This window comes from Pimephales promelas, chromosome 17, assembly GCF_988280905.1.
Source record: "Pimephales promelas chromosome 17, fPimPro1.hap1.1, whole genome shotgun sequence".
Classification (NCBI taxonomy): Eukaryota; Metazoa; Chordata; class Actinopteri; order Cypriniformes; family Leuciscidae; genus Pimephales; species Pimephales promelas.
The window spans coordinates 31350383-31374370 of NC_142785.1; the positions used below are offsets into that span (position 1 = coordinate 31350383).

Consider the following 23988-nt stretch of genomic DNA (forward strand, 5'->3'; position numbering starts at 1 on the left):
TAAAAGAAAATCTGCATTCAGAATTAATTTGATGTTTACGATGATCAACTTTTTATATTGCAACGAAATATAATTAAGAAAGCCACAATCAACAGAAGTAAAATGTTGATATTCCCTATTTGAGTGTTTGATTTCCTGCAGTGCAGTGCTGCTGTCTCCCCCTCGTGGTGAGCAAAGAACAGACACTTCAGGGCGCCAATTACCAAAAACAAGCTCTCACTCTATCAAATGAAATATCATATAATTGTCAGTATTTCAGTGTCATAAAAATATAATTTCTTGTGCTAATAAACCAATACCCTTATTTCACTTGCAAATGTGTAAACTAACTAGATGAAATAAAAAGTTTCACTCAGTAAAATCCTAAAATAATATATTAGGCTATTTGAAGATTCCTGACAGAGTAACCAAAATAACCTGATTACAAAGTCACTATATCAGAACTTATGCCTTTCCGCTAACTTTTTAATGTTAATATGTTGTATTATAGCATAATCGTGTTAAAATACTAAACCTGTTGTTTATTCCTTTGTCATACATTCCATTTGCCACCACTTTGAGCCGGTCGTGACAGTAGTTTGTGACCTGAAACATTGTCTTTTTTTGAAAAATCCTGTGAAAATCCTCAGCAATGTTGTTGACTGATGAATTTGCACATTGTTTGTCTTAAAGAATATTAAAAACACATAGTGCACATAGACACATAAACTTGATTTTCACCACAGGGGGACATTAAAGGTCCCCTGACATGAAATTGTCACTTTCTGGGTTTTTTAACATTAATACGAGTTCCTCTAGCCTGTATATGGTCACCCAGTGGCTAGAAATTTACTGTACTGTACTTAAAATACTCATATCATAAAGTTCAGTGACATTTTTATTTGTGCATGGTTGAAAGCAAATACTGATACTCACATAATTACATACAATATATATGGAAAATTGAACTATATATATTAAATACTGACAACAAACTAACAGTGTAGCCAACGCATTCTCATCCTTTGGCGTCATATAGGTGACGTCATATGACATTTCGTCGAAATACTACGCACATGGCACCCTTTAGCGTCAATATAACACACGCGGTTATGGGTAGGTTTAGGTCTGGGGTAGGGTCTGCATCTCATATTGGCGCTAAAGGATGCCAAGTCACCTGTATGACGCCTTGGGTTTTGCGTGTCATATTGACGCTAAAGGGTGCCGTGTGTAGTATTTCGCTGAAATGTCCAATGGCGTCAACTATATGACGCCAAAGGATGAGAACGGGCTGGTGTAGCTGACAATGTTTAGCTGACAGAATGTTTTGTTTTAAACCACCATTTTTAAACCACAACCCGCTCTAATGTCAGAATGTTTTGTTTTAAACCACCATTTTTAAACCACAACCCGCACTAATGTCAGTATGTTTTGTTTTAAACCACTATTTTTAAACCACAACCCGCTCTTATGTCAGAATGTTTTGTTTTAAACCACCATTTTTAAACCACAACCCGCTCTAATGTCAGAAAATGTATTTTTAAACCACCATTTTTAAACCAAAGCCCACTCTAATGTCAGAATGTTTTGTTTTAAACCACCATTTTTAAACCACAACCCGCTCTAATGTCAGAAAATGTATTTTTAAACCACCATTTTTAAACCACAACCCGCTCTAATGTCAGAATGTTTTGTTTTAAACCACAACTTATGGGATTTTTTGCATATTTCTTTCTTTAAAGACATACATTTTACATTAGTTTTGCATTCTCCAGGCGACTGTTCTCAATAATAGGAATGAAAGCAAGTATTCGTATTCTTAGAAGTTATGTTTCTAATAAATGTAAATGAATGAAATTAGTTCTTAACTGAAAGTAAAACTATTAGTTTAACTTTCTGACTTCTTCTGACGCAGACATTCGATAACACAGTCATAACACAATATGATTAAATGTATTGGGGGGTATCTGCAATGGTTGTGATTTTCCATAAAAATAGGCTTTCAAGTATTAAAATGGACACAAAAACACCAGTAAATGTATGAAGGGGTTCAGATGCAAAAGCCTCTAAATGCCATTTGAAATTTTCTTCTAAAATGACCATTTTTATCAAGCTTGTATATTTAAGTTCAGTGATTTCACTTAAATGGCAATGAAGATTACTTATTAATTGTCATTTAAGTGAAATGAACTTAAATATACAAGCTTGATAAAAATGATCATTTTAGAAGAAAATTTCAAATAGCACTTAGAGGCTTTTGCATCTGAACTCTTTGTATGTTGTTATTTACACAACCCATGCACTATATTAAGCATCTTCTAAAGTCATACGATAGCTTTGTCTGAGGAAAAAGAGACAGACATTTATGTCATTGTTCCTTGATATTCTTCCTCTCTACAGACCAGATCATTGATTGAACTGAACTGAATAAATCATTCAAACCATTCATTGAACCGTTCATTGAAAACATTCAATGACCAAAAAAAAACAAACAAACAAAAAAAAAAAACTATTATGCTCACAAATGTTGGTCACACTTAAGAAATCTCATAAATGATCAAAAGATTTAAGGAAATTATTGTAAAAATCAAATAATTTGTCTATATGGGAAAAGCCGTATGGATCTCTTTTATAAAACTTTGATGCTGTAATGAAACCACATGTAAAACTAGGGTCTTTACAGTCTTCACGTGATCAATAGGATATTTGCTATCAGACACCAAGCGAACCGGACTGTTTTATTTCTTTTCCTGAAGGAGACTGAATTTACGGCTTTATCTTTTGCACTTTTCTTAACTTCAGTTCTATGTTGCTTGGCAGACCTTTATTGACCAGCACCTGTTTTATCTGAAACAAAAGACAGACAGATCAAACTAGCTATTGTCTATTACCGTATTTTGTAAACTAGCTATTATCTTTCCGTATTTGTAAAAATATTCATAGTAAGTGTGACGTACTTGCTGTAAAACAATCTCAATGTTTCCACTCTGTGTAAGATCGGAAAATGAGGAAAGTTTCACTTGAAGTCCAATGACGTTGTCTAAAGGGAAACACACAGACATGTACACGTAAAATACTCATATTTGTTGTCATTTAACATACAAAAATTACATGGGGTTATATGTTATTTATCAAAAAAAAACTCTTTATTATCTATTTCTAGAAAGACAGGACTTCTTACTTTTAGAGGTGTGGTGTCCACTGTCCACCCTGAAGGCCCATCGACCGGGAACATTGACATTACTGGAGTTCCTGAGGTTTGAGATGAAGCTCCCATTGATTGATCCAGGAATCACAAAGTAGTCGATGGAGTTTACAGTGTTATAACCAGCCTGAAAGTATGTAAAAACCATAATCATATAAATAGTATAAACGCAGGTGAATAGGAACATATTGATCTGATAGAGAAAACAGTTTGTTTTACCTCCACCGGATCATCTGTTACAGCAATGTCACCATAATTCATCAGAATAAATGAAAAACTACTGCCTGAAATTAAAACAACTTGAAACGAAGTTTCCTGAGAAGATTAAAAAAAGAGAATCGCTTTAAAGTGAGCTTTTACATCTTTTTTTATATACAAAATTACATTTTTGTATTATTGAATATTATTTTAATGAGCATTACTGACTGATCTCGACATTGCAATATTCTGTCACTGTCAGAAACAGTGTTTTCTGAAGTTTTGTTTGTGAATAAAGTGAAAACATTCACATTTAATAAGTATACCAATCTTACTGTGTTAGAGGTTAGATAGTAAGCAACTTTATCCCACGTTGCAACAAAGACCCAAGAAGCGCTGAAGGTCAGATTTGGGAAATGATTGTTTATATCCTGAGTGGCGCGTGTGAGAACACTTCCATTAGTGTACTGATGATATGAAACCACACCTCTCACATGGTTGTCAAGGTCGGTCCAGAGACCAGCGATTATATCTTGGCTTCGATTAGCAGGAAAGGAGTAGGGATCATATTGGTTTGAAGACTGATTGAATGTGAGGTGTCCATTATTATTAACCTGAAACATGAGACATATTGTCAAAATCACAGTCACAGGTTTTACTGACAACAGATGAGTTTATAAAGCATTCACCATTCACATTTAGTTAAAATTCTTACATAAATCTGCTGGTATGTGCGGCCAAAGAACAGAAATGGACTCAACAGTGGAATAACTGAGGAGCTTCCATCATCAAGAGCAGGGTTTATTGTGTCTCCTGATGATGAGCCGAATGGGTAGAATATTCCTGGTGCTGCCAAGAGAAAAAAAACAGAAATCATTTTTGTTACCTGATGTTTTCATTCACTGATTTATGGGGCTCATATTTGAATCTGGCTCATTAGTAGCGGGACAATGATGATGCCCTCTGGTGGATGAGTAATAGAAAAAGGTGTGTAAAGATTTTGTACAGTTACATTTCTTATAATTCATTAAAACATCAAGTGGAATTAATGCAGTTAAATGACAAATTAATATACAGTAATGAACATGTGCTTCAGCATCTGCACTGTTTTATCTACAGTCTGTAACTACAGACACCAACACATACAGAATGATAGATTTTCACAATACATCCCATCAAAACTTCAGCAGTCAGCAGAAACCATATAGCGTATACATTACCAGAGTTTGGAGTGACAGTTGCATTATTGGTGGTAATGTTCCTAACTTCTGCAAAAAAAAAAAAATAATAAAAAAAATAATGAATTTTAATAAATAAACATATACAAATATATACAAGTACAAAATGCACATATTAATGTATTTACCTTCACAGTATGAGATGGTCTAACAAACTCATAGGTGTAATACATTACAAAAACAGATTCCTGTATGAATGCAAGTTATGTTTACTGTACCTGCACAGTATGCCAGATGACAGGCAATTGGGCTCACAAACTCATAGACGTAGTAATTGCCAGGACAGGCTTTGACTTTAATGGGATTGGATTGGAACAGGCAGCAGTCATTCCACCAGTGTCCACACACAGCTCGAGTGACCACTCCATCCTCAACTGTTGGATGTTCTCCGTCCAGCCACAGTGGAGCATAAGTTCCACAACTTTCCGTGGGAACACATGTGTTCGGCATCTGAGCGCTCTGACCCTGAATGAAGAGACGGTACCACCCGTGCCAGTTGACAGAAGTGTCACACCATGCGAGTTGATGATTGTTGGTGTCTCTCCATGAATCATTCAGCTCAGTGTAGCTAAAGCAGGGGTCTGTGAAAACAAAAAAATCGATTCAAAAAATGAAATTACTATTCATACGATAGAGCCTAAGTCCCGCCCCTCCACTTCCGGCTCATGGGACCTTATTTCGGAAAAAATATGAATGGTAGTCAATGGCGAGAGACAAATTATCTTTTTATTCCGTCTGAACTGTGACCTCAATTACACATATGATGTTTTTCAATTTAAAAGATAATTCTGAAAGTCAAAAACGTCGCAGTTTGTCATACAACAGAAGAGTGACATTTAGTTTTATGTGAAAATCGCTCTATGAACTACATCTCCCTGGAAGAGAAACGAGATCCGCTGCTCGTGTGTGTGCAGCATGGTGTGCAGTCTGGTACAAAACACTCAGGTAGGACGGCGTAACCTTACGATTATAACGTAAGACTGTAGAAACAATGACAGACAGCCTCAGTAAAGTTAGCTTCATTCATTGGGAGAAAATGTGCGCCTTTGGGGTTTGTAGTCTTTGTAATTACGTATTTTCACAGTCTTATACCTCAACGGTTTTACATCAAACTGCGACTTTCTTTACTTTAAAATGTATCTTTTAAATTGACAAACATCATATGTGTAATTCAGGGCACAATTCAAACGAGATCAAAATATTTGTTGTCTCTCGCCATTGACTACCATTCAATATTTTTCCGAAATAGGGTCCCATGGTGGTCGACCGGAAGGGGCGGGACTTAGGCTCTCCATAGACCTTATGAACCAGAGAAACATGGGCGCCATCATCTTTAGAATATTGTCTTTGAACATCCAGTTTCGCGGTCGCTCTGTATATTTCTATGACATCGCTAATGAGGAGTAATTAGCTGGTGAAGTGAATTTACTTATTGTAGAGTTAACAAAAGTTTTCATGAGCATTGTAATGTTTATCATAAGCATTGTAAAGCAGATGTCTTAACAAATGAGACCGGCAGTTCATTCATACCCGGAAGTCAAAAGACAACGAGCGCAACGCTGAAAAGGGGCGGGGCTACATATGGTCTATATACTTGAGGCATAGTAGCCTACTTTACAGTCTGTGCCTACAAAGTCAAAAACACATGACAGATTTTCAAGATACATCCCATCAAAGCTTCAGCAGTCAGTAGAAGCCACAGCGTTTACATTACCTGCCAAAGTTGTGTTTGGAGTGACCGTAGGATAACTGATGATTATGTTCCTAACTTCTGCAAAATTAGGAAAGAATATTAATTAATTAATTAACAGATACAAATATAAAGTACAAAAGGCCAATGTTAATGTATTTACCTCCACAATATGTCAAATACAGACAGATGGCATAACAAACTCGCAGATGTAATACATTACAAAAATACATTCCTGTATGAATGCAAGTTTACAGTACCTGCACAGTATGCTGAATGACAGGTAGCTGGGCTCACAAACTCATAGACGTAGTAATTGCCAGGACAGGCTTTGACTTTAATGGGATTGGATTGGAAATAGCAGCAGTCATTTTTCCAGTGTCCACAGACAGCTCGAGTGACCACCCCATCCTCAACTTTTGGATGTCCTCCGTCCAGCCACAGTGGAGCATTAGTACCACAACTATACTCATCAACACACGTGTCTGACATCTGAACGCTCTGACCCTGAACGAAGAGACGGTACCAGCCGTTCCAGCTGACCCAAGCGTCACACATTAGTTGAGAGGAAAATAGATTGTTGGTGGCTCTCCATGAATCATTCAACGCAGTGTAGCTATAGCATGGGTCTGTAAAAACAAAAAAATCAATTCGAAAAGAAAATTACTATATACTTGTGGCATGGGATATATATACCTACGAATGGAGTTAAAAAAGCTTTTCTTCCTTACATGAGTTAAGCAAATTGTAGAGCATCTCTTCATTTAGAAAAGAAACATTTATTCACAAATGAATACACTTAATTTTATTTTCCATTAATATACACTGCATCCGGACAGTATTCACAGATTACATTCACTGATTTATGGGGCTCATATTTGAATTTGACTCATTAGTAGCGGGACAATGATGATGCCCTCTGGTGGATGACTCATGTGGGTATGACTTTAACATATATACCACTAATTAATATACTTGCAAATATTTTTTGACGAAACATAGTGCTACAGGTAAAAATGTACATAGCCTATAATACAAAATATTTATTAGAAAATTAATACAACACCCCACTCACCTCCTGGCATGATTGGGAAACAAGCAAATTTACTGTGTTTCTGATTATGAATGTACCATTAATTCAAATTCCCAGTTCAATTGTCTGTGCAATGGCATATTACTCTAATTAAAATATAGTTATAATTAGGTGTTATTATCATTTTAAATAGGTCCAAACATCAACATATACTCAAGTGCATGATGTTTTAAATGAATGCATAAACTAATCATACAAACACATTACATGAGGTTGTATGAAAAGTATCAAAACACTGGTTTGTAAGACAAAATCTCTTTTATCTACATAGAGAAATTTTGGTAATTTGCTTTTTAACTTTATTTTAGTCGTCTTTTGATATAGACAGCATTTAAGTCGCCTGTGTCATGACTGTGTCTCATTTTAGTAATAGAAAAAGGTGTGTTTACACAGTTACATATCTTACAGTTCATTCAAAAATTAAGTGGAGTTAATGCAGTAAAATGACAAATTAGTATACTGTATGTCAATGAACATGTGCTTCAGCATCTGCAAATTTCAAACACAGTTTTATCTGCAGTCTGTACCTAGACACCAACACAGAATGATAGATTTTCACGATACATCCCGTCAAAACGAAGCCATAGCGTATACATTACCTGACAAAGTTGTGTTTTGAGTGACGGTTGCATTATTGGTGGTAATGTTCTTAACTTCTGCAAAAAAAAAAAAAAAGAAAAAAAAAAGAATTTTAACTAATAAACAGATACAAATATAAAATTACAAAAGTGCAAAAGGCAAATCTTAATGGATTTACCTCCACAGTGTGTCAAAAACAGATAGATGGTCTAACATAATCGTAGATATAATACAGTACAAAAACAGATTCCTGTTTGAATGCAACTTATGTTTACAGTACCTGCACAGTATGCCAGATGACAGGTAGCTGGGCTCACAAACTCATAGACGTAGTAATTGCCAGGACAGGCTTTGACTTTAATGGTATTGGATCGGAACCAGCAGCAGTTACTGCTCCATTTTCCGCAGACATCTCGAGTGACCACTCCATCCTCAACTGTTGGATGTCCTCCGTCCAGCCACAGTGGAGAAAAAGTACCACAACTATACACATCAACACATGTGTCTGGCATCTGAGCGCTCTGGCCCTGAATGAAGAGACGGTACCAGCCGCTCCAGATGACCTCAGTGTCACACATTAGTTGAGAGGAAAACAGATTGTTGGTGGATCTCCATGAATCATTCAGCGCGGTGTAGCTAAAGCAGGGGTCTGTGAAGACATTTTTAGAAATCTCTTCCTTTAGAAAAAAGGAAAAAAGCTGAAGCACAAATTTCACAAATTCTGAAGGCATAAATGAATGTATTTAATTTTATTTTTTCCTTTAATATAGTTTCTTTCATTGTATCTCTCTCTCACACACACACAGGTTTTAAAGGGACATTCCATAGACCAAAAATGTGAGGGCCAAACACGGTCTGAAAATTACGGAAGCCCTGAACCGCAACCTAGAAAAAAATAAAAAAAAATCAGTAAAAAAAATAAAAAATCTGTAAAAAAAAAAAAAAAAAAAAAATCTAGCATTTCGAGATTAAAGTCAAAATGTTTCGAGATTAAAGTCGGAATGTTTCGAGATTAAAGTCGGAATGTTTCGAGATTAAAGTCGGAATGTTTCGAGATTAAAGTCGAAACATTGTGCATTCATAACAGTGCGCGTCCACTGGCTCAGAGCGCGCGCGCGTGTGTGTGTGTGTGTGTGTGTGTGTGTGTGTGTGTGAAGTCGAACTGCCATGGATAAACCCAAAATAGTAGCTTTTTACTTTTATCTGGGCTTTCAACAAAATTCTACACACGTCACACGTGCTAGTGGCAGTGTTTCTGAGGTGTTTTCGTGCTCGTCTAGTCAACACTATCTGGGTCGAGAACACAACAGTAACTGTTTGGTCTCCCTCTTCAACGTAAATACGCTCTGGATACATTTTAAGAGCATCATTCTGTATCCAATCATTTGGCCGGATCCTGTGATTTCCTAAGATTTAATATGATTTTATATGATTGTAAAGCACTTTGAGTGTAGGCATATTTGAAAGCGCTATAAATGCCCTATTCATTCATTCATTCATTCATTCATTCATTCATAAAGCTGGATTTCTCCATCCAGTCTGAAAAGTGTTTTCCGTGTTGGTTTTCCTATAGGCTAAAGTCTATTCCGGCGCATTATATTTTACGTATAACGATAAAGTAAGATAAGTAATTCAGATAAAAGTAAAAAGCTACTATTTTGTGTTTATCCATGGCAGTTCGACTTCACGCGCGCGCTCTGAGCCAGTGGACGCGCACTGTTATGAATGCACAATGTTTTGACTTTAATCTCGAAACATTTCGACTTTAATCTCAAAACATTTCGACTTTAATCTCGAAATGCTAGATTTTTCTTTTTTTACAGATTTTTTTTTTTTTACAGATTTTTTTTTTTTTTACTGACTTTTTTTTTTTAGGTTGCGGTTCAGGGCTTCCGTAGAAAATTGTCTCCTGAATATATTTATAGTTTTTTATAATTATGATGAATTTCCATAGACATAAGGATTTTTTTATACTGTGCAAACTGTATATGTGACCCTGGATCACAAAACTAGTCACAAGTAGCACGGGTATATATATTTGTGGCAATAGCCAACAAAAAATTGTATGGGTCAAAATTATTATATGTTCCATGAAGATTTTGTAAATTTCCTACTGTAAATATATAAAACATTGATTTTTGTGAGTGAAATGCAAATGCGGCACAATCGCGAACATAAATGGAAAACTTTAAAGGCGATTTTCTCAATGTTACAATTTTTTGGCACCCTCAGATTTAAGATTTTATAATAGTTGTATCTCAGCCAAATATTGTCCAATATCCTAACAAACTATTTGCAGAGTGACGCCTGGTGTTGTTTTGCTTCCCAGGAAAGAGGTCATGTTTCATGTATGGGACTGAGAACTCGATCTGTTTTTCCCCAAAACAAGCTGAAACATGAACTCGGATGACCACAGCACTCGCATATAACTTATGTATAGCTTTCTCCTTGTGCAACAGAGATTCAAGTTGCTGTTCTTGAGGCAGATTCAGACTGAATTAAGTGAAAAACGGTTCTCCAAATAAATCTTGAGCACATGTGGCTGTATAAAACACAGTAGCATGAGGGCTCAAAGGTCATATTTAACAGAGGTCTACTGCCTTGCCAGAGACTAAGATTTCTCTGAATCTTTTTACAAATTTATTGTAAATGGTGAAAGACACATTCTTTGCAAACTTGCATTGAGGATTGTGATTTTTTTAATTTGGCACACAGTGGTTAGCTATGATGACCCATCTTTGCTTTCAAAGACTGGGAGAAAGCTCCCTTTTCAACCAAACATGATACCAAAAGAGTTTCAAAGGAGTTTAACTTGAATATTCTATCATCTTTTCACTTTTATTTTGTCTCTGTCCCAACTTTTTGGAAGTGTTTTGCAGCCATCAAAATCAAAATTTGTTTATATTTACAAAATACAACTATGGTCAATGAAAACATTGGAAAATGTTTCTTTGCACTTTTGTCAGTTTAAACCACTTATTCTGGAAATGGGACTGTACTTCATAGGTCAACAATTACCTGCCAGTGTTGATGCAGATGTTGTCGTTGCAGATGTTGTTGGTGGAGGTGTTAATAATGGAGTTGTTGTCGTTGCAGATGTTGTTGTTGCAGGTGTTACTAATGCAGACGTTGTTGTTGCAGGTGTTACTAATGGAGATGTTGTCGCTGCAGATGTTGTTGGTGGAGGTGTTACGAATGAAGAGGTTGTCGTTGCAGATGTTGTTGTTGCAGATGTTGTTTGTGCCGTGGCTGTTAAAGAGAAAAAGAGATGATTCAAATAAAAAAAAAAAATAATTCAATAAAGCACAAAGTGCTGAAACCCTATTGTAATTGTTAATTTTATTATAATATTTTTTCTGCCATAAAACTGATCGGGCAGCCCAAACCGAAAGGCCTAGAGACTAAGGGAAGCACAAACGTTCAAAGTAGGCAGATGTACTTTTACTAAAATGGCTATAACTCGTGAACAAAATAAAAAAAAACACTGTGATTGGCACTATAACATTAAAAAAAAACAAAAACAAAAAAAAAAACATAAAAAGGGCTATGACCACCTGACCGTTAGTCCGATTGACTTGAAAATTGGCATGCAGTGTCTTGGTCCAAGGTGTCATGTAGCTACGGCTATGAGGACATTATCGTATCTCAAAAACATGGCCGTCATCAGCCAATAAAATATTGTTAACTGAGGCTGATCGAAACGAAACTCGGTGGGCATGTTCAACTCATGGGCTAGAGGTCTGTAATCATTTTTAAAGAAATCGGCTTATAATTGGATCTAACGAGTTTTACAGCTCAGTAATCACGTGATGCATGTGAGTTGATAGATCTCCACATACAGAACAACTTTGTCTCAAGAACTGTTGTCAATCAAATCATTCATTAAATATTCACGATTATGTTAAAAACCTACTTTTGCGAACTAGTCCCAGGTTTTTCACCTTTCGGATGTGGCAAAATACACTCAAAAGCCTATAAATCTGAAACGAAAACTCAGGACTTTACGAAAATCGGTGGGCATATATATGACATAACATAGTAAAGTAGCATGCTACATTTTATGGCGATCGGCACTTTGGAAACCATATATTTCCTAAATTGCCTGTATTGGCTGTAAATGGTCTTTTCCATCTATGATGTCACTGGTTAAATGCTTCCTAAATAAAAATTAATGTCTTAAATGCTTATGCGCTTAAATGCCTTAAATGCTTGAACCCCGCTAAATGCTGCTCGCCGCTTTAATTAATATTGTTATTATTATCCTTGCCATGATGAGACTGAAAATGAAACTGAAGGTAAATAAAACCTTACTTAGTGCCAGGACTGATATGAACACCAGCAGCAGCTGTGAAACTGGAGACAATCACATGATGAGGAAGTCAGAGATACACCAGCATGAACCAGGGTTTTCAGAGACAAATGCTGCGTCCCAATTCGCTTACTTATACTACGCCCTAAAAGTACATACTTTTGAGTGTGTAGCAAAAGAGTAGGCAAGCTTTGGGACATACTATCACGTCATCTTTAACGGACAGCTCTGTCTCTGTCACCATAAACTGCCCTGTCAATCATCTTGTCACAGTTAAAATCCTCCATTCTATCTAATTTTATTTCCTACCGTTTCGGAGAGCACGTTCATCTGCCAGTTGTGGGTCTTTCATGCTCTCCTCGTGTTTGCAATTAGAAAATAATGATGCATTTAAAACGTAGCCTAATGGCTAAACGTGTCTTTACAAAAGTTCACAATGCTGCTGCAAATGCAATATAATGTGGACAACATTAAATAATTCATTTTCGTCAGGTTAGATACTGATAATTAATCACTCAAAGCTCTTTATCTAAACCTCTCTACACAACCGCGGGGACTCGCGCGTCCTCCGTATCGACTATCCGTGTTTGTAGTTTTTTAACACTTTTTTACTCGTGTTTGTAGTTCTAACCGAATCCTCGTCCACCGCGCAATGGTTTGTGGGCAATATCAGCCGTTAGAGTGTGCATCGATCTACACTTCGGATTCTGACCGGAAAAAGTAGACCATCCGGGTATCTTTGAAACACTCATTTCAACATATTACGATTTGGGACGTACTAATTCTATTTTCGAATACTATTTAGGACGGATAGTATGCGAATTGGGACGCAGCAAAAGTTTCTCCAGGGGAGTGGGCTCTTCACCCACAGACGGTTCAGCTGATATGGATCATATTCGGCAAGGTATAGGTAGACCTCTTTGCCTCAGAAGACAACGGTCGTTGGCAAACATTTTTCACAAAAAGCAGGGTCACGCGCGCTAGCCCACGTCTGGCCGAGCCGAAAAAAAATAACAATCATTTTTTATGAATTTTCATTTTTGGGTGAACTATCCCTTTAAAAGCGCTATATAAATGAAGGTGACTTGACTTGAATTATTCTGGCAAACACAGCTGGCAGGTTCGGCCCGAGCCCAGAGTACTAGATCTCGAAGTGATGTGGCGAATTCAAATGCTTACTGGATCTCTTAGCACTGTGTAGTCCAAACTGATAAAAAAAATGTTGTTTTTTTATCTTTACAGTGTACGCATAAAATAATCATACAAAAGATTACATGGGAAACATGTATTTCTAAAACGATAAATCTTTTACTTTTAGAGGTGTGGTGTCCACTGTCCACCCTGAAGGCCCATCGGCCGGGAAAATTGACATTACTGGAGTTCTTGAGGTTTGAGATGAAGCTCCCATCGATTGATTCAGGAATCACAAAGTAGTCAGTGGAGTTTACGTTGTCATAACCAGCCTGTATAAAAATGAAAAAGCAAATCATATATTTGAACAGTATACTTTCATACAGTGTTATAGAGAATAGTAATATTTTGTTCTGATACAGAAAACAGGTTTGTTTTACCTCCACCGGATAATCTGTTACAGCAATGTCACCATAATTCATCAGAATAAATGAAAAACTACTGCCTGAAATTAAAACAACTTGAAACGATGTTTCCTGAAAAAGATTGAACAAAGATTTTTTTCCTATTTTTAAAAATAAAATTACATTATGTTGTTGTTGTTATTCGCATGACCATTACTCAGTGGGATTTCATAATTATTATTATTATTATTATTGTGTTGTTCATGCCAATAAAGTGTTTTTAAATTGAATTGTTCAATTTTATATCAATCTTACTGTGCTGATCAAGCTGTGGTGAGGGACTTTATCCCACGTTGCAACAAAGACCCAAGAAGCGCTGAAGGTCAGATTTGGGAAATGATTGTTTATATCCTGAGTGGCCCGTGTGAGAACACTTCCATTAGTGTACTGATGATATGAAACCACACCTCTCTCATTGTTGTCAAGGTCGGTCCAGAGACCGGCAATTATATCTTGGCCTCCATTAGCAGGAAAGAGGGAGGGATTATGATGGATTGAAGGTTCGTTGAATGTGAGGTGTCCATTATTATTAACCTGAAACATGAGACATATTGTCAAGATCACAGTCACAGGTTTACTGATAACAGATGACTTTATAAAGCATTCACCATTTACATTTAGTTAAAATTCTTACATAAATCTGCTGGTATGTGCGGCCAAAGAACAGAAATGGACTCAACAGTGGAATAACTGAGGAGCTTCCATCATCATCAGCAGGGTTTATTGTGTCTCCTGATGATGAGCCGAATGGGTAGAATATTCCTTGTGCTGCCAAGAGAATGAACAAATATGCAAAAGGATTTGACATTAAAATTGTAGTGCTTTATGAATATCATGTTTATTCATGTCATGTGTCAGGAATCTGGCTGTGATTAGTAGTGAGAAGATGTTGACCTCTGGTGGTGGACTGGTGTAACTGTTGACTAATATTGGCACGCTTGGTAAATATGGGTAAAATGGGCTGTTTATTGTCTTTCATTAAAATTGTCCTCACAAATCTATCCTTCAACTGAAGTAAAATTATATATATATATATATATATATATATATATATATATATATATATATATATATATATATAACAATTAAAAATTAAAAACATTAAATAAATATTTGTCCAACACTTGTCTTGAACACTAGAAATTCTTAAAATCTAATTAGAGTATATTCCTTTATGTTTTTAAGTTTATGTATTTAAGTTCACATGAGTGTTTAGGAACTTTAGTGGTAATTCATGACTTCATGCTCTAATTATGAGGTGGTTCATAAGCCAGATTCCTCATGACTATGAAAATATGTCACTAAGTAACAAAATGTTATTGAGCAGCGCAAATCAGGAAGTGGCTATAAGAAAATAGCTTAACAGTTGAAAATGGGCATTTTTAATTCAATAATGAAACATTTAGAATCAGCTGAAGATGTTATACTGTCCCCACACATTAAGAAGAATGGTTAGAGTGGACAATAATCTTGTTCTAATAAAGAATAAAGGCCTGTTTTACCTGCCAGTGTTGTTGTTTGTGCCCTGGTTGAGAAAGATAGAAGATTATTGACAACAGATAGTAAACTAAACCTTACTCAGTGTCAGGAGTGATACGAACACCAGCAGAAATAATCTCATCATGAAGTCACCGATAAAACCAGCATAGGAGTTCTTCTTCTGTAACCAGAGAGATGTATTAGAACATTGTGCACTATATAAATGCACTTAAACCATGCTAATATCAAGCTATGAATATTTTTTATCAATATCAATTTACCGTTGGCTAAGCCCCGCCCCCCTTAGTTACTGTTGCTACATCCGTCAAACTTCATCTGCGCGGCTTATGTTGTAACAGCTCTTCCTGCTGAAATATCAAACTTTTATAAAGCAGCAAATAAATTGTCCGATAGAAGTAGGCAAAAGGGGCTGCAATATGCGTTCGAAGGCTATATTCAAGACATACAGGTGAAACGCAACGCGAGAAACAACAAGGCATCCAAAATAGAGGGAAAAGCATAACGTTAATGTTACTGGTCACAGTCAAAAAATGAACCACCGCATTCCCTACTAATCGAGACGGAGGCTGGGACTAACAATATCAGGGAGCAACACTGTTCATCATGCAAAGCTGGGTAGGTCTCTATTCACTTCTATAATCGTTAAGGAAACGGACTACAAGGGTACTGTATAACGTTGTATTTATTAGCAGCGTGTGCTAGCGTATCAACAACCGGTATGAGAACCGAAATCATAACCTAAAACATTATAAAACGGTCTAACGTTAACTAGTATAACTTCACACTTAGGCCTACAGTAAGGTTAGAAGTAAAAAAAAAGATGTGCTTGTTGATTTTTGCGGGGTTTAGCTGACTGAGGACGTCCATACAGTTTAATCCAAACACGACACTTGTCAGGATTTTACTTCGGTTTTGGAAAGGGAAAAAACGGACACCCCCCTTAACCTCTCTGGGAAACGCGTATCTGAGTTGCAAATGCCCGAGGCACAACGTTTAACCATATTTTGGATAAAACTTCGACGGTAATAGCCTGCCGAGACCAAAAACATGAGACGCCTGTGTTGAAAGTCAATGGAGCGCAGTGAAAAACTGTCGGACCTCTGTGGGAGCTGGTTCTTGGCTGGGCTGTGATTGGTCAATCTATATTCTAGGGCGTGGCTTAGCCAAAGGTGATTTAATAAGAATATCAATTCCAAGAGGGTCCTCACACCATCGGTGCTCGGGCCCTAATAAAAACCTTAATTAAAAATCAGATGAATAGGCTACATCAAATCTGACTGTATTCGTTTATAGCTGTTAAAAGCTAAAATATATTAAAAAGGTAAAAGCTAATATTCAATATCTAATTATATTGAAATTATTTAATTATTAAAGTTTTTCTACTATATTATGATGTATATATTGTGTATATATATTAAACTGTAAGCTACTGTAGTAAAAATGCATCTTAATTTGCAGCTTAGTGTATATAGTAATAAAAAGGGATTTTATGTTTTTGTCAAATTTATGACTTCAAAAATCAACTTTTTTTTTACATCACCTTTTCTACAGTTACTTTAACCCTCCTGTTACCCTCAAATGTGGTGACATTCTTTACCCACTGGAGTCAATTTGACCCAGTATTTAAACCTCCACTATATATATACAAAATAGCATAACTAGTACCCTAGTGGCTATAAACCAGCGCTGGCATTTGATAAAACTAAAACATTACGTCTGGAATTATACATGCAAATACATTAAAATGATTAAGTCTTAGCCTACTTACAGGTTGTGGCCCAGTAAATGCTGCCTCTCGTTTTAAAGTTGGAACTGCTTCATGTTTTAGTAACAATCTCTTGTCGAATCCGGCATTGAATTCATGAAGATTCTGGAAGCTGTCTTCCGTAAAATGCGCAGCACATAGAGCTAAATTACGATTGTCATTTTCAGAACTTAATCAAACATAAATTGTATCCATTGTTGACGAACTACAGCGTCCATGGGAAGCTTGAACACAGAAGACCTGACAGCTGGATGAACATAACACACTTTCGATGAGTCACAGAAATATGGCCATGCCCTTTTTTGCATATTCCAGAGGGAGGGTTGATGCAGATTTTTTTATTTTTTATTTTTTGTATGTGAAGTCCTTTTAAACACAATGCCATGCATCCTGCGCCTAAACAGGAGGCCTGGTTGAATCATGCGGCACACTCTGGGGGACGGGCCACAAATCCGTGAGTACAGATTGCGAAAGCGTGGGCACGGTTTATGAATTTGTGGGTACCGATTGCAAAAACTGAAGGCACGGTTCACAAATCTGAGAGCACGGATCAGGAACTCGTGGGTACGGTTTATTAATCCGTGGGCACGAATTGTTAAACCGAGGGAAAAGTTTAAGAATTTGTGTACAGTTTTTCCCCCACAGGTGACTTCCCGGGCTCCGTATAATTCATATTAAAGGTATCGACTTATTTTTTAATGACATAACTCCTGACACAAATTAAGACATAACTGTCACAATAAGTTTCTCAGAATACAATAGTGGTCAAATACTGAAACTTGAGTCTTATATCTTTTTAATGATGTATAGTTTGTCAAGGTTATAACATTAAATCTGATAGTACCTTTGAACTATTTAAACTATTTGAACTAAAAAATGCTAGTGCTTCCGCGTTCTGGTGAAGCTTAAAGGGGTCATGTAATGGCATTTTTGTAGGCCTACAAGCTATTATGATTATTAAGGGTCTAAATTAAAAAGTTTGTATTATACTTTATTTTAAAATTCTCATTAGTATTGTAAAGCCTGGAACACACCAAGCCGACGCCAACGAACTAGCTCTGATGAAAGCCAACTGTGTTGTCGCCTCTTGTCAGGGGAAAAAGCTGCACTTGAACACACCGAGAGAACTGCAGCCGACGGTCAGCTATAATGTGCGTTCTGCGCCTGCAGATATTAGTCTATATTCATCATTCAAAAAGGAAAACCGACACGGCCGGCTGCAGATACACATAATGTAAACAAAGCAGTGCATGCTTACCGTTTTGAATATCAATCCTGTTAAACACTTTCTTTATTCCACTCCGCTCATGTTAATATTGAAATATTCGCCGAGGAACACTCAGGTAGAAAGACGTAACAGAAAAACAGCCTTCTATCTTTACCGTTTTGACTTCTTTGCTCGCTGTTTTGCTTTTATTCTTTTATTGCTTTTATATGTTTTGCTTTTATTCTTTTATTTTATTCTCGTGACTCTTTCATTATAGATAGATAGCATCATTATTTTTATTTCAATAGCCTTCATTAGCCTACATTCCACAAGGAAGGATAAACGTTTATTTGTAAACGTTTAAAAAAAGTTTATGAAGCTTAACATTAAAGAGAAAGATTTGAATTACCTCTGATTATCTGTCCACACACACACATATACATACATATACATGCATACCGATATATATATATATATGAAGAGTTCAGATGCAAAAGCCTCTAAGTGCCATTTGAAATTTTCTTCTAGAATGATCATTTTTATGAAGCTTGTATATTTAAGTTCAGTGATTTCACTTAAATGGCAATGATAATTACCTATTAATTGTTATTTAAGTGAAATTACTGAACTTAAATATACAAGTTTGATAAAAATCATCATTAAAGAAGAAAATTTCAAATGGCATTTAGAGGCTTTTGAATCTGAACTCTTCATACACACACACACACACACACACACACACACACACACACACACACACACACACACACACACACACATATATATATATATGAAGAGTTCAGATGCAAAAGCCTCTAAATGTCATTTGAAATTTTCTTCTAAAATGACCATTTTTATCAAGCTTGTATATTTAAGTTCAGTAATTTCACTTAAATGACAATTAATAGGTAATCTTCATTGCCATTTAAGTGAAATTACTGAACTTAAATATACAAGCTTGATAAAAATGATCATTTTAGAAGAAAATTTCAAATGGCACTTAGAGGCTTTTGCCTCTTCATAAATATATATATAGTATAAACTAATCAAATTAGTCAAATACTCTCAAATTAGAACGTATTGAAATAAAAATAATGGTGCGATAGATAGATAGATAGATAGATAGATAGATAGATAGATAGATAGATAGATAGATAGATAGATAGATAGATAGATAGATAGATAGATAGATAGATAGATAGATAGCACCATTATTTTTATTTCAATACATTCCACAAGGAAGGATAAACGTTCTAATTGGAGAATATAGTTTATGGAGCTTTACATTAAAGAGAAAGATTTGACTTACCTCTGATTTGATTTGACGGCTTCTTCTACTGCTCTTCTACCTGATGTGGCTTAGCAGGAAGTTGACTGATTTTAAAAGTGTTTCGGGCACATATTTAAGAGGAACATCAGGAATGAAAAAAAAACACACGCTGTCATCACATTTACATTATAGGGTTTACACGTCAAGAGTCTGAGATTGTCTGTATCTCAAACTCAAGTAATGGCAATGTACAGTTGTCATCTATTTATTAGTTGAATAATATAACTTTGGCGGCATTAAATGCACAAATTTTATTCCCCAGTTTCTGTCACTGTACTGCTCCAATTAAGAACTAAAACCAGGGAAGAGAGATTAAATGACTTTACACAATTGCTTTTTTGAAACGTAACCAGCACTAAAACAAATGGTTATGAAAGTCTGTATGTGCTGGAAACTGTTTTCACTTCTGTTTTTAAATCATGACAAAATACTAAAAAGAAGTTAGACAATATAAAATTATTTTTCCAATTTGTATCCACTTATTAAGATGGTTAAATGTTTCATTAAATCCATCTAAATGTTTCAGAAATAAACTGTTATTAGCAGAGAAATGGTGTGTGAGGGTTGTGTATCTACAGAAGTAGAGGTTGGGTTATAGGATCTAAAATATCATTAGCTCTGTGTAAAACCATTACGACTTTGGAGAGATTATATACTGATATAAAAAAAAGACTGTGTGCAAAGTATGCATGTGTGCCAGGACACTTTCACTGTGTGAAAGTATGTGTGCACTCATCTGCGTGTGTTGTGTGTGAATTTATATGCTTGAGAAACAAAAAGGGATTTTCCGTTCCTGTTGAGTAACATCACATACATATTTCCAAAGAAACATCCATGCTTAAAAATTCTTAAAAAAAAAAAAGACACATAACCTTCCACATGTCAGCAACATAGGAATGGCAACTTATTCTTGACAAACCTGATCTACTGTATACGTTACGAAACGTTTACAAATATCTTTATTCCATGGACAAACTTGAATTACCTTTCAAAAAGGCAATTCATAAAAGCATCATGAACAAACTAATACTTTTGAGCTTGACTGGCCCAACGACCTGAAACATGACATCAGTGAGCTCTTGTATATATATGAAGAGTTCAGATGCAAAAGCCTCTAAATGCCATTTGAAATTTTCTTCTAAAATGACCATTTTTATCAAGCTTGTATATTTAAGTTCAGGAATTTCACTTAAATGACAATTAATAGGTAATCTTCATTGCCATTTAAGTGAAATTACTGAACTTAAATATACAAGCTTGATAAAAATGATCATTTTATAAGAAAATTTCAAATGGCACTTAGAGGCTTTTGCATCTGAACTCTTCACATGATTATCATATATATGATTCTTCAAGGGCCTAACTGCTGAAGTAGCCAAACTAGTCAAATTGACCCCCTGTAGATGCAATTTCTAGCCCCGTTTTGCATGACACAATTCATTTAATATCAAAGCAAATGTATCCAGGTCCAAAAATGTACATCACACATGTGGTGAACTGAATTCATGTCACTTAGTATTTGATTAAAGATGAACCACACTGAATAAAAACAGTGTAGGATTTCCTCTCAAACATTTTATACCCAGAAAATGTCCGTAAATATCACTGACTTAAATTTAAATTTTGAAGGAGAAAATTTGGTAAAACACACCAATAATCATCCAAAAAAACTAACTTTTTTTTTTACAGTGCATAAATTATGCCAGTCTGCCTGTCACCATAGCAACGCTCAGCGGTGTGTTAATTGCTCTGGAATTACCTGTGGTTTTAATGATGCAAGTGTGGGATTCCTTTAATCAGCCGGTGGAGGAATGAACATCTCTGTCCTGGTGTGTCTGCAGTCAGAGAGAGACTTAATCCACTTCTGAAATGACGTATTTTTTCAAGCTCTTCCTTCCGGCTCACTCTTGAACAGAAGATCCAGTCTTGAGGACAGGAATCGCTCCCGGTTGACTGTAACTGTATTATTCAGAAATACAGGTGAATGTTAATGTGAGACGAAATATGTATTAATTCTGGGAAAGGAAAAGGGCAACTGGACAGTGCCAACTCAAAGAAATTAATAAAAAGAAAACAATCTTTCTTACCCGAATTTAATCTAACCTAACTAATAAAAAATAAAATGTAGAAAAGAAAGATCTTCAACGTCCAAGACGTCGTATACTTCCCTAGGAACTAACCAAAACAAAAATACAACAGTGGCACTTGTCCCTAAATCTAGTGTTCAGTCAGAGAGAGACTTAATCCACTTCTGAAATGACTTCCCAACTATTTTTTCAAGCTCTTCCTTCCAGCTCACTCTTGAACAGAAGATCCAGTCTTGAGGACAGGAATCGCTCCCGGTTGACTGTAACTGTATTATTCAGAAATACAGGTGAATGTTAATGTGAGATGAGAGTTTGTACAGCAGAGGAAATGTTTAAAAACTTTTTGAGATTTGAGTTTGATTAAATACTGTTAGTATTTTTTTATTTTTTATTTTTTGGTAATTTGTCCAAAAATGTGTCCATCATATGGAAATATACACTTTAAATCGCTGGGTTGTTTTAACCCAACTTTGGGTCAAATATGGACAAACCCAGCCATTTGGTTAAATTTTTGTAATTGCATTTTTTAACCCAATGTTTGGGTTTGTCCATATTTGACCCAAAGTTGGGTTAAAACAACCCAGCAATTTTTAGAGTGTACTCTGTCATTTTTAAAATTTTGTTTTAAATTTAAATCAATAAATCAAATTTAAATATTGACTTTTATTTTAATAAAGTTACACATATCCATCAACAAGCACAACAATAAAAAATAAAAAAATCTCACCGTAACACTTAAATAATAAAGCCTATATAAATATTATATATTCGGACAAATCGCGGACAAATCGCACGCGCCTTCGCGTGCCTCTCACTGTCTCACATAAATACATGCTGAAGCGAGTTTGAAAACTTTGAATGCACTTCCTTTGCCATATGCGTTTATCGATTGATTTTTTTCTCACAGCAAGCACCCAGATCCTGCATGAAAACTTTGTCTACACTTACAAAAAATAACAGACAGTGAACTAGTGTGGATAAAAGATGCAAACAAACAAAAACACATGGGAAATCGATTCAAACGATAAACTTCGACGGGTAATACTCACTCTCTCTGGCTCTGTGAGATTCGGAAGGGAATTATTCAGATTCCTCTTGGCACAGAGGTAACACTTGAAACAATGTTTCCTGAAAGATTAGGGGAAAAATGTAGTGTTCGTTTTACATCTTTTTAAAAATAAAATGACATTATATTGTTGTACTCCGTGACATCATTGTTATTATTGTTTTAATGTGTTACTATGTTCTCTGGCACTTTCTTTGTGTATTATTGTTTTTATGCCAATACTTTTGTGTTTATGGCAAGTATTTTGAAGATGAATTACTAAAGTGAAAACATTCACATTTCAGAAATCTTACTGTATAGAGATGGGATAGTAAGCAACAAAGACCCAAGAAGCGCTGAAGGCCAGATTTGGGAAATGATTGTTTAATATATATATAGAATATATATATATTCTTTCTTAGTGGAGAATGTCATCTTCTGCATGCGTATAAAGGAAATTAGTGGAGGAAAAACCCTAACGTGAAGAAAATGGCAAACAGCAAGTCAGGCTTTTTATGTCGTTATTTCCTCGTTCTGAAGGGCCTCAGACCCATGCTCGATTTGAGATGTCTAAACCACACCATATATAGTCATGCTCAGAATTAATGGCACCGCTGGTAAATATGATCAAAACTGGCTGTAAAAAATAAATCTGCTTGTTTTTCTCCAAAATACAATATGGTATAGTGCAATGCAAATAGTAAATATAAGATAAAGTGAGAAGTAATAGTAAATAGTTCAGTCAATAAAATAAACATACAGTATACAGCAAATGAAATAGCTATATAAAAAACCTATATAAAACATAAATATAAAATATAGGCTATATAAAATAAAATGACACAGCCCCGTCTATTTTTGTTAAATTTTAGTTTTATTGATCAGTAATAGACATTATAACAGTATAAGTAGTCTAAAAGGTATAAGAAGTTATACTAGATAAAGTAAACAAGTAAACAGAGAAAGTGTTTTGTTACACGTAACTTTTGGCAACTCTAGTCATTTCTTCACTGATTTTAATTAAATGTAAATGGTAAATGTAAATTTGAGAAAATTTGAATAACTGCAATGGTTGTGCTTTTCCATAAAATTAGGATTTCAAGTATTAAAATAGAGACAAAAACACCATTCAATGTCCTGTATGATGTTATCTATACAACCCATGCAC

General features: G+C 35.5%; 1 protein-coding gene across 1 annotated transcript in view; it reads right to left on the reverse strand.

Annotated features, from left to right (window-relative positions):
• Positions 1–2217: 2217 nt before the first annotated feature.
• Positions 2218–23988, reverse strand: part of LOC120462809 (uncharacterized) — a 34573-nt gene continuing 12802 nt past the window's right edge. The window contains exons 15-32 of the mRNA XM_089121920.1: positions 15465–15546; positions 14521–14654; positions 14142–14420; positions 13604–13754; positions 12294–12335; positions 11001–11231; positions 8263–8631; positions 8003–8059; positions 6571–6939; positions 6335–6391; positions 4839–5201; positions 4603–4650; positions 4098–4231; positions 3718–3996; positions 3404–3499; positions 3161–3311; positions 2937–3019; positions 2218–2826 (exon numbers count right to left, since the gene is read on the reverse strand). Coding sequence (XP_088978046.1) covers positions 2746–2826; positions 2937–3019; positions 3161–3311; positions 3404–3499; positions 3718–3996; positions 4098–4231; positions 4603–4650; positions 4839–5201; positions 6335–6391; positions 6571–6939; positions 8003–8059; positions 8263–8631; positions 11001–11231; positions 12294–12335; positions 13604–13754; positions 14142–14420; positions 14521–14654; positions 15465–15546 — 3006 coding nt within the window. The 3' untranslated portion in view covers positions 2218–2745. The remainder of the gene's footprint in view (positions 2827–2936; positions 3020–3160; positions 3312–3403; positions 3500–3717; positions 3997–4097; positions 4232–4602; positions 4651–4838; positions 5202–6334; positions 6392–6570; positions 6940–8002; positions 8060–8262; positions 8632–11000; positions 11232–12293; positions 12336–13603; positions 13755–14141; positions 14421–14520; positions 14655–15464; positions 15547–23988) is intronic.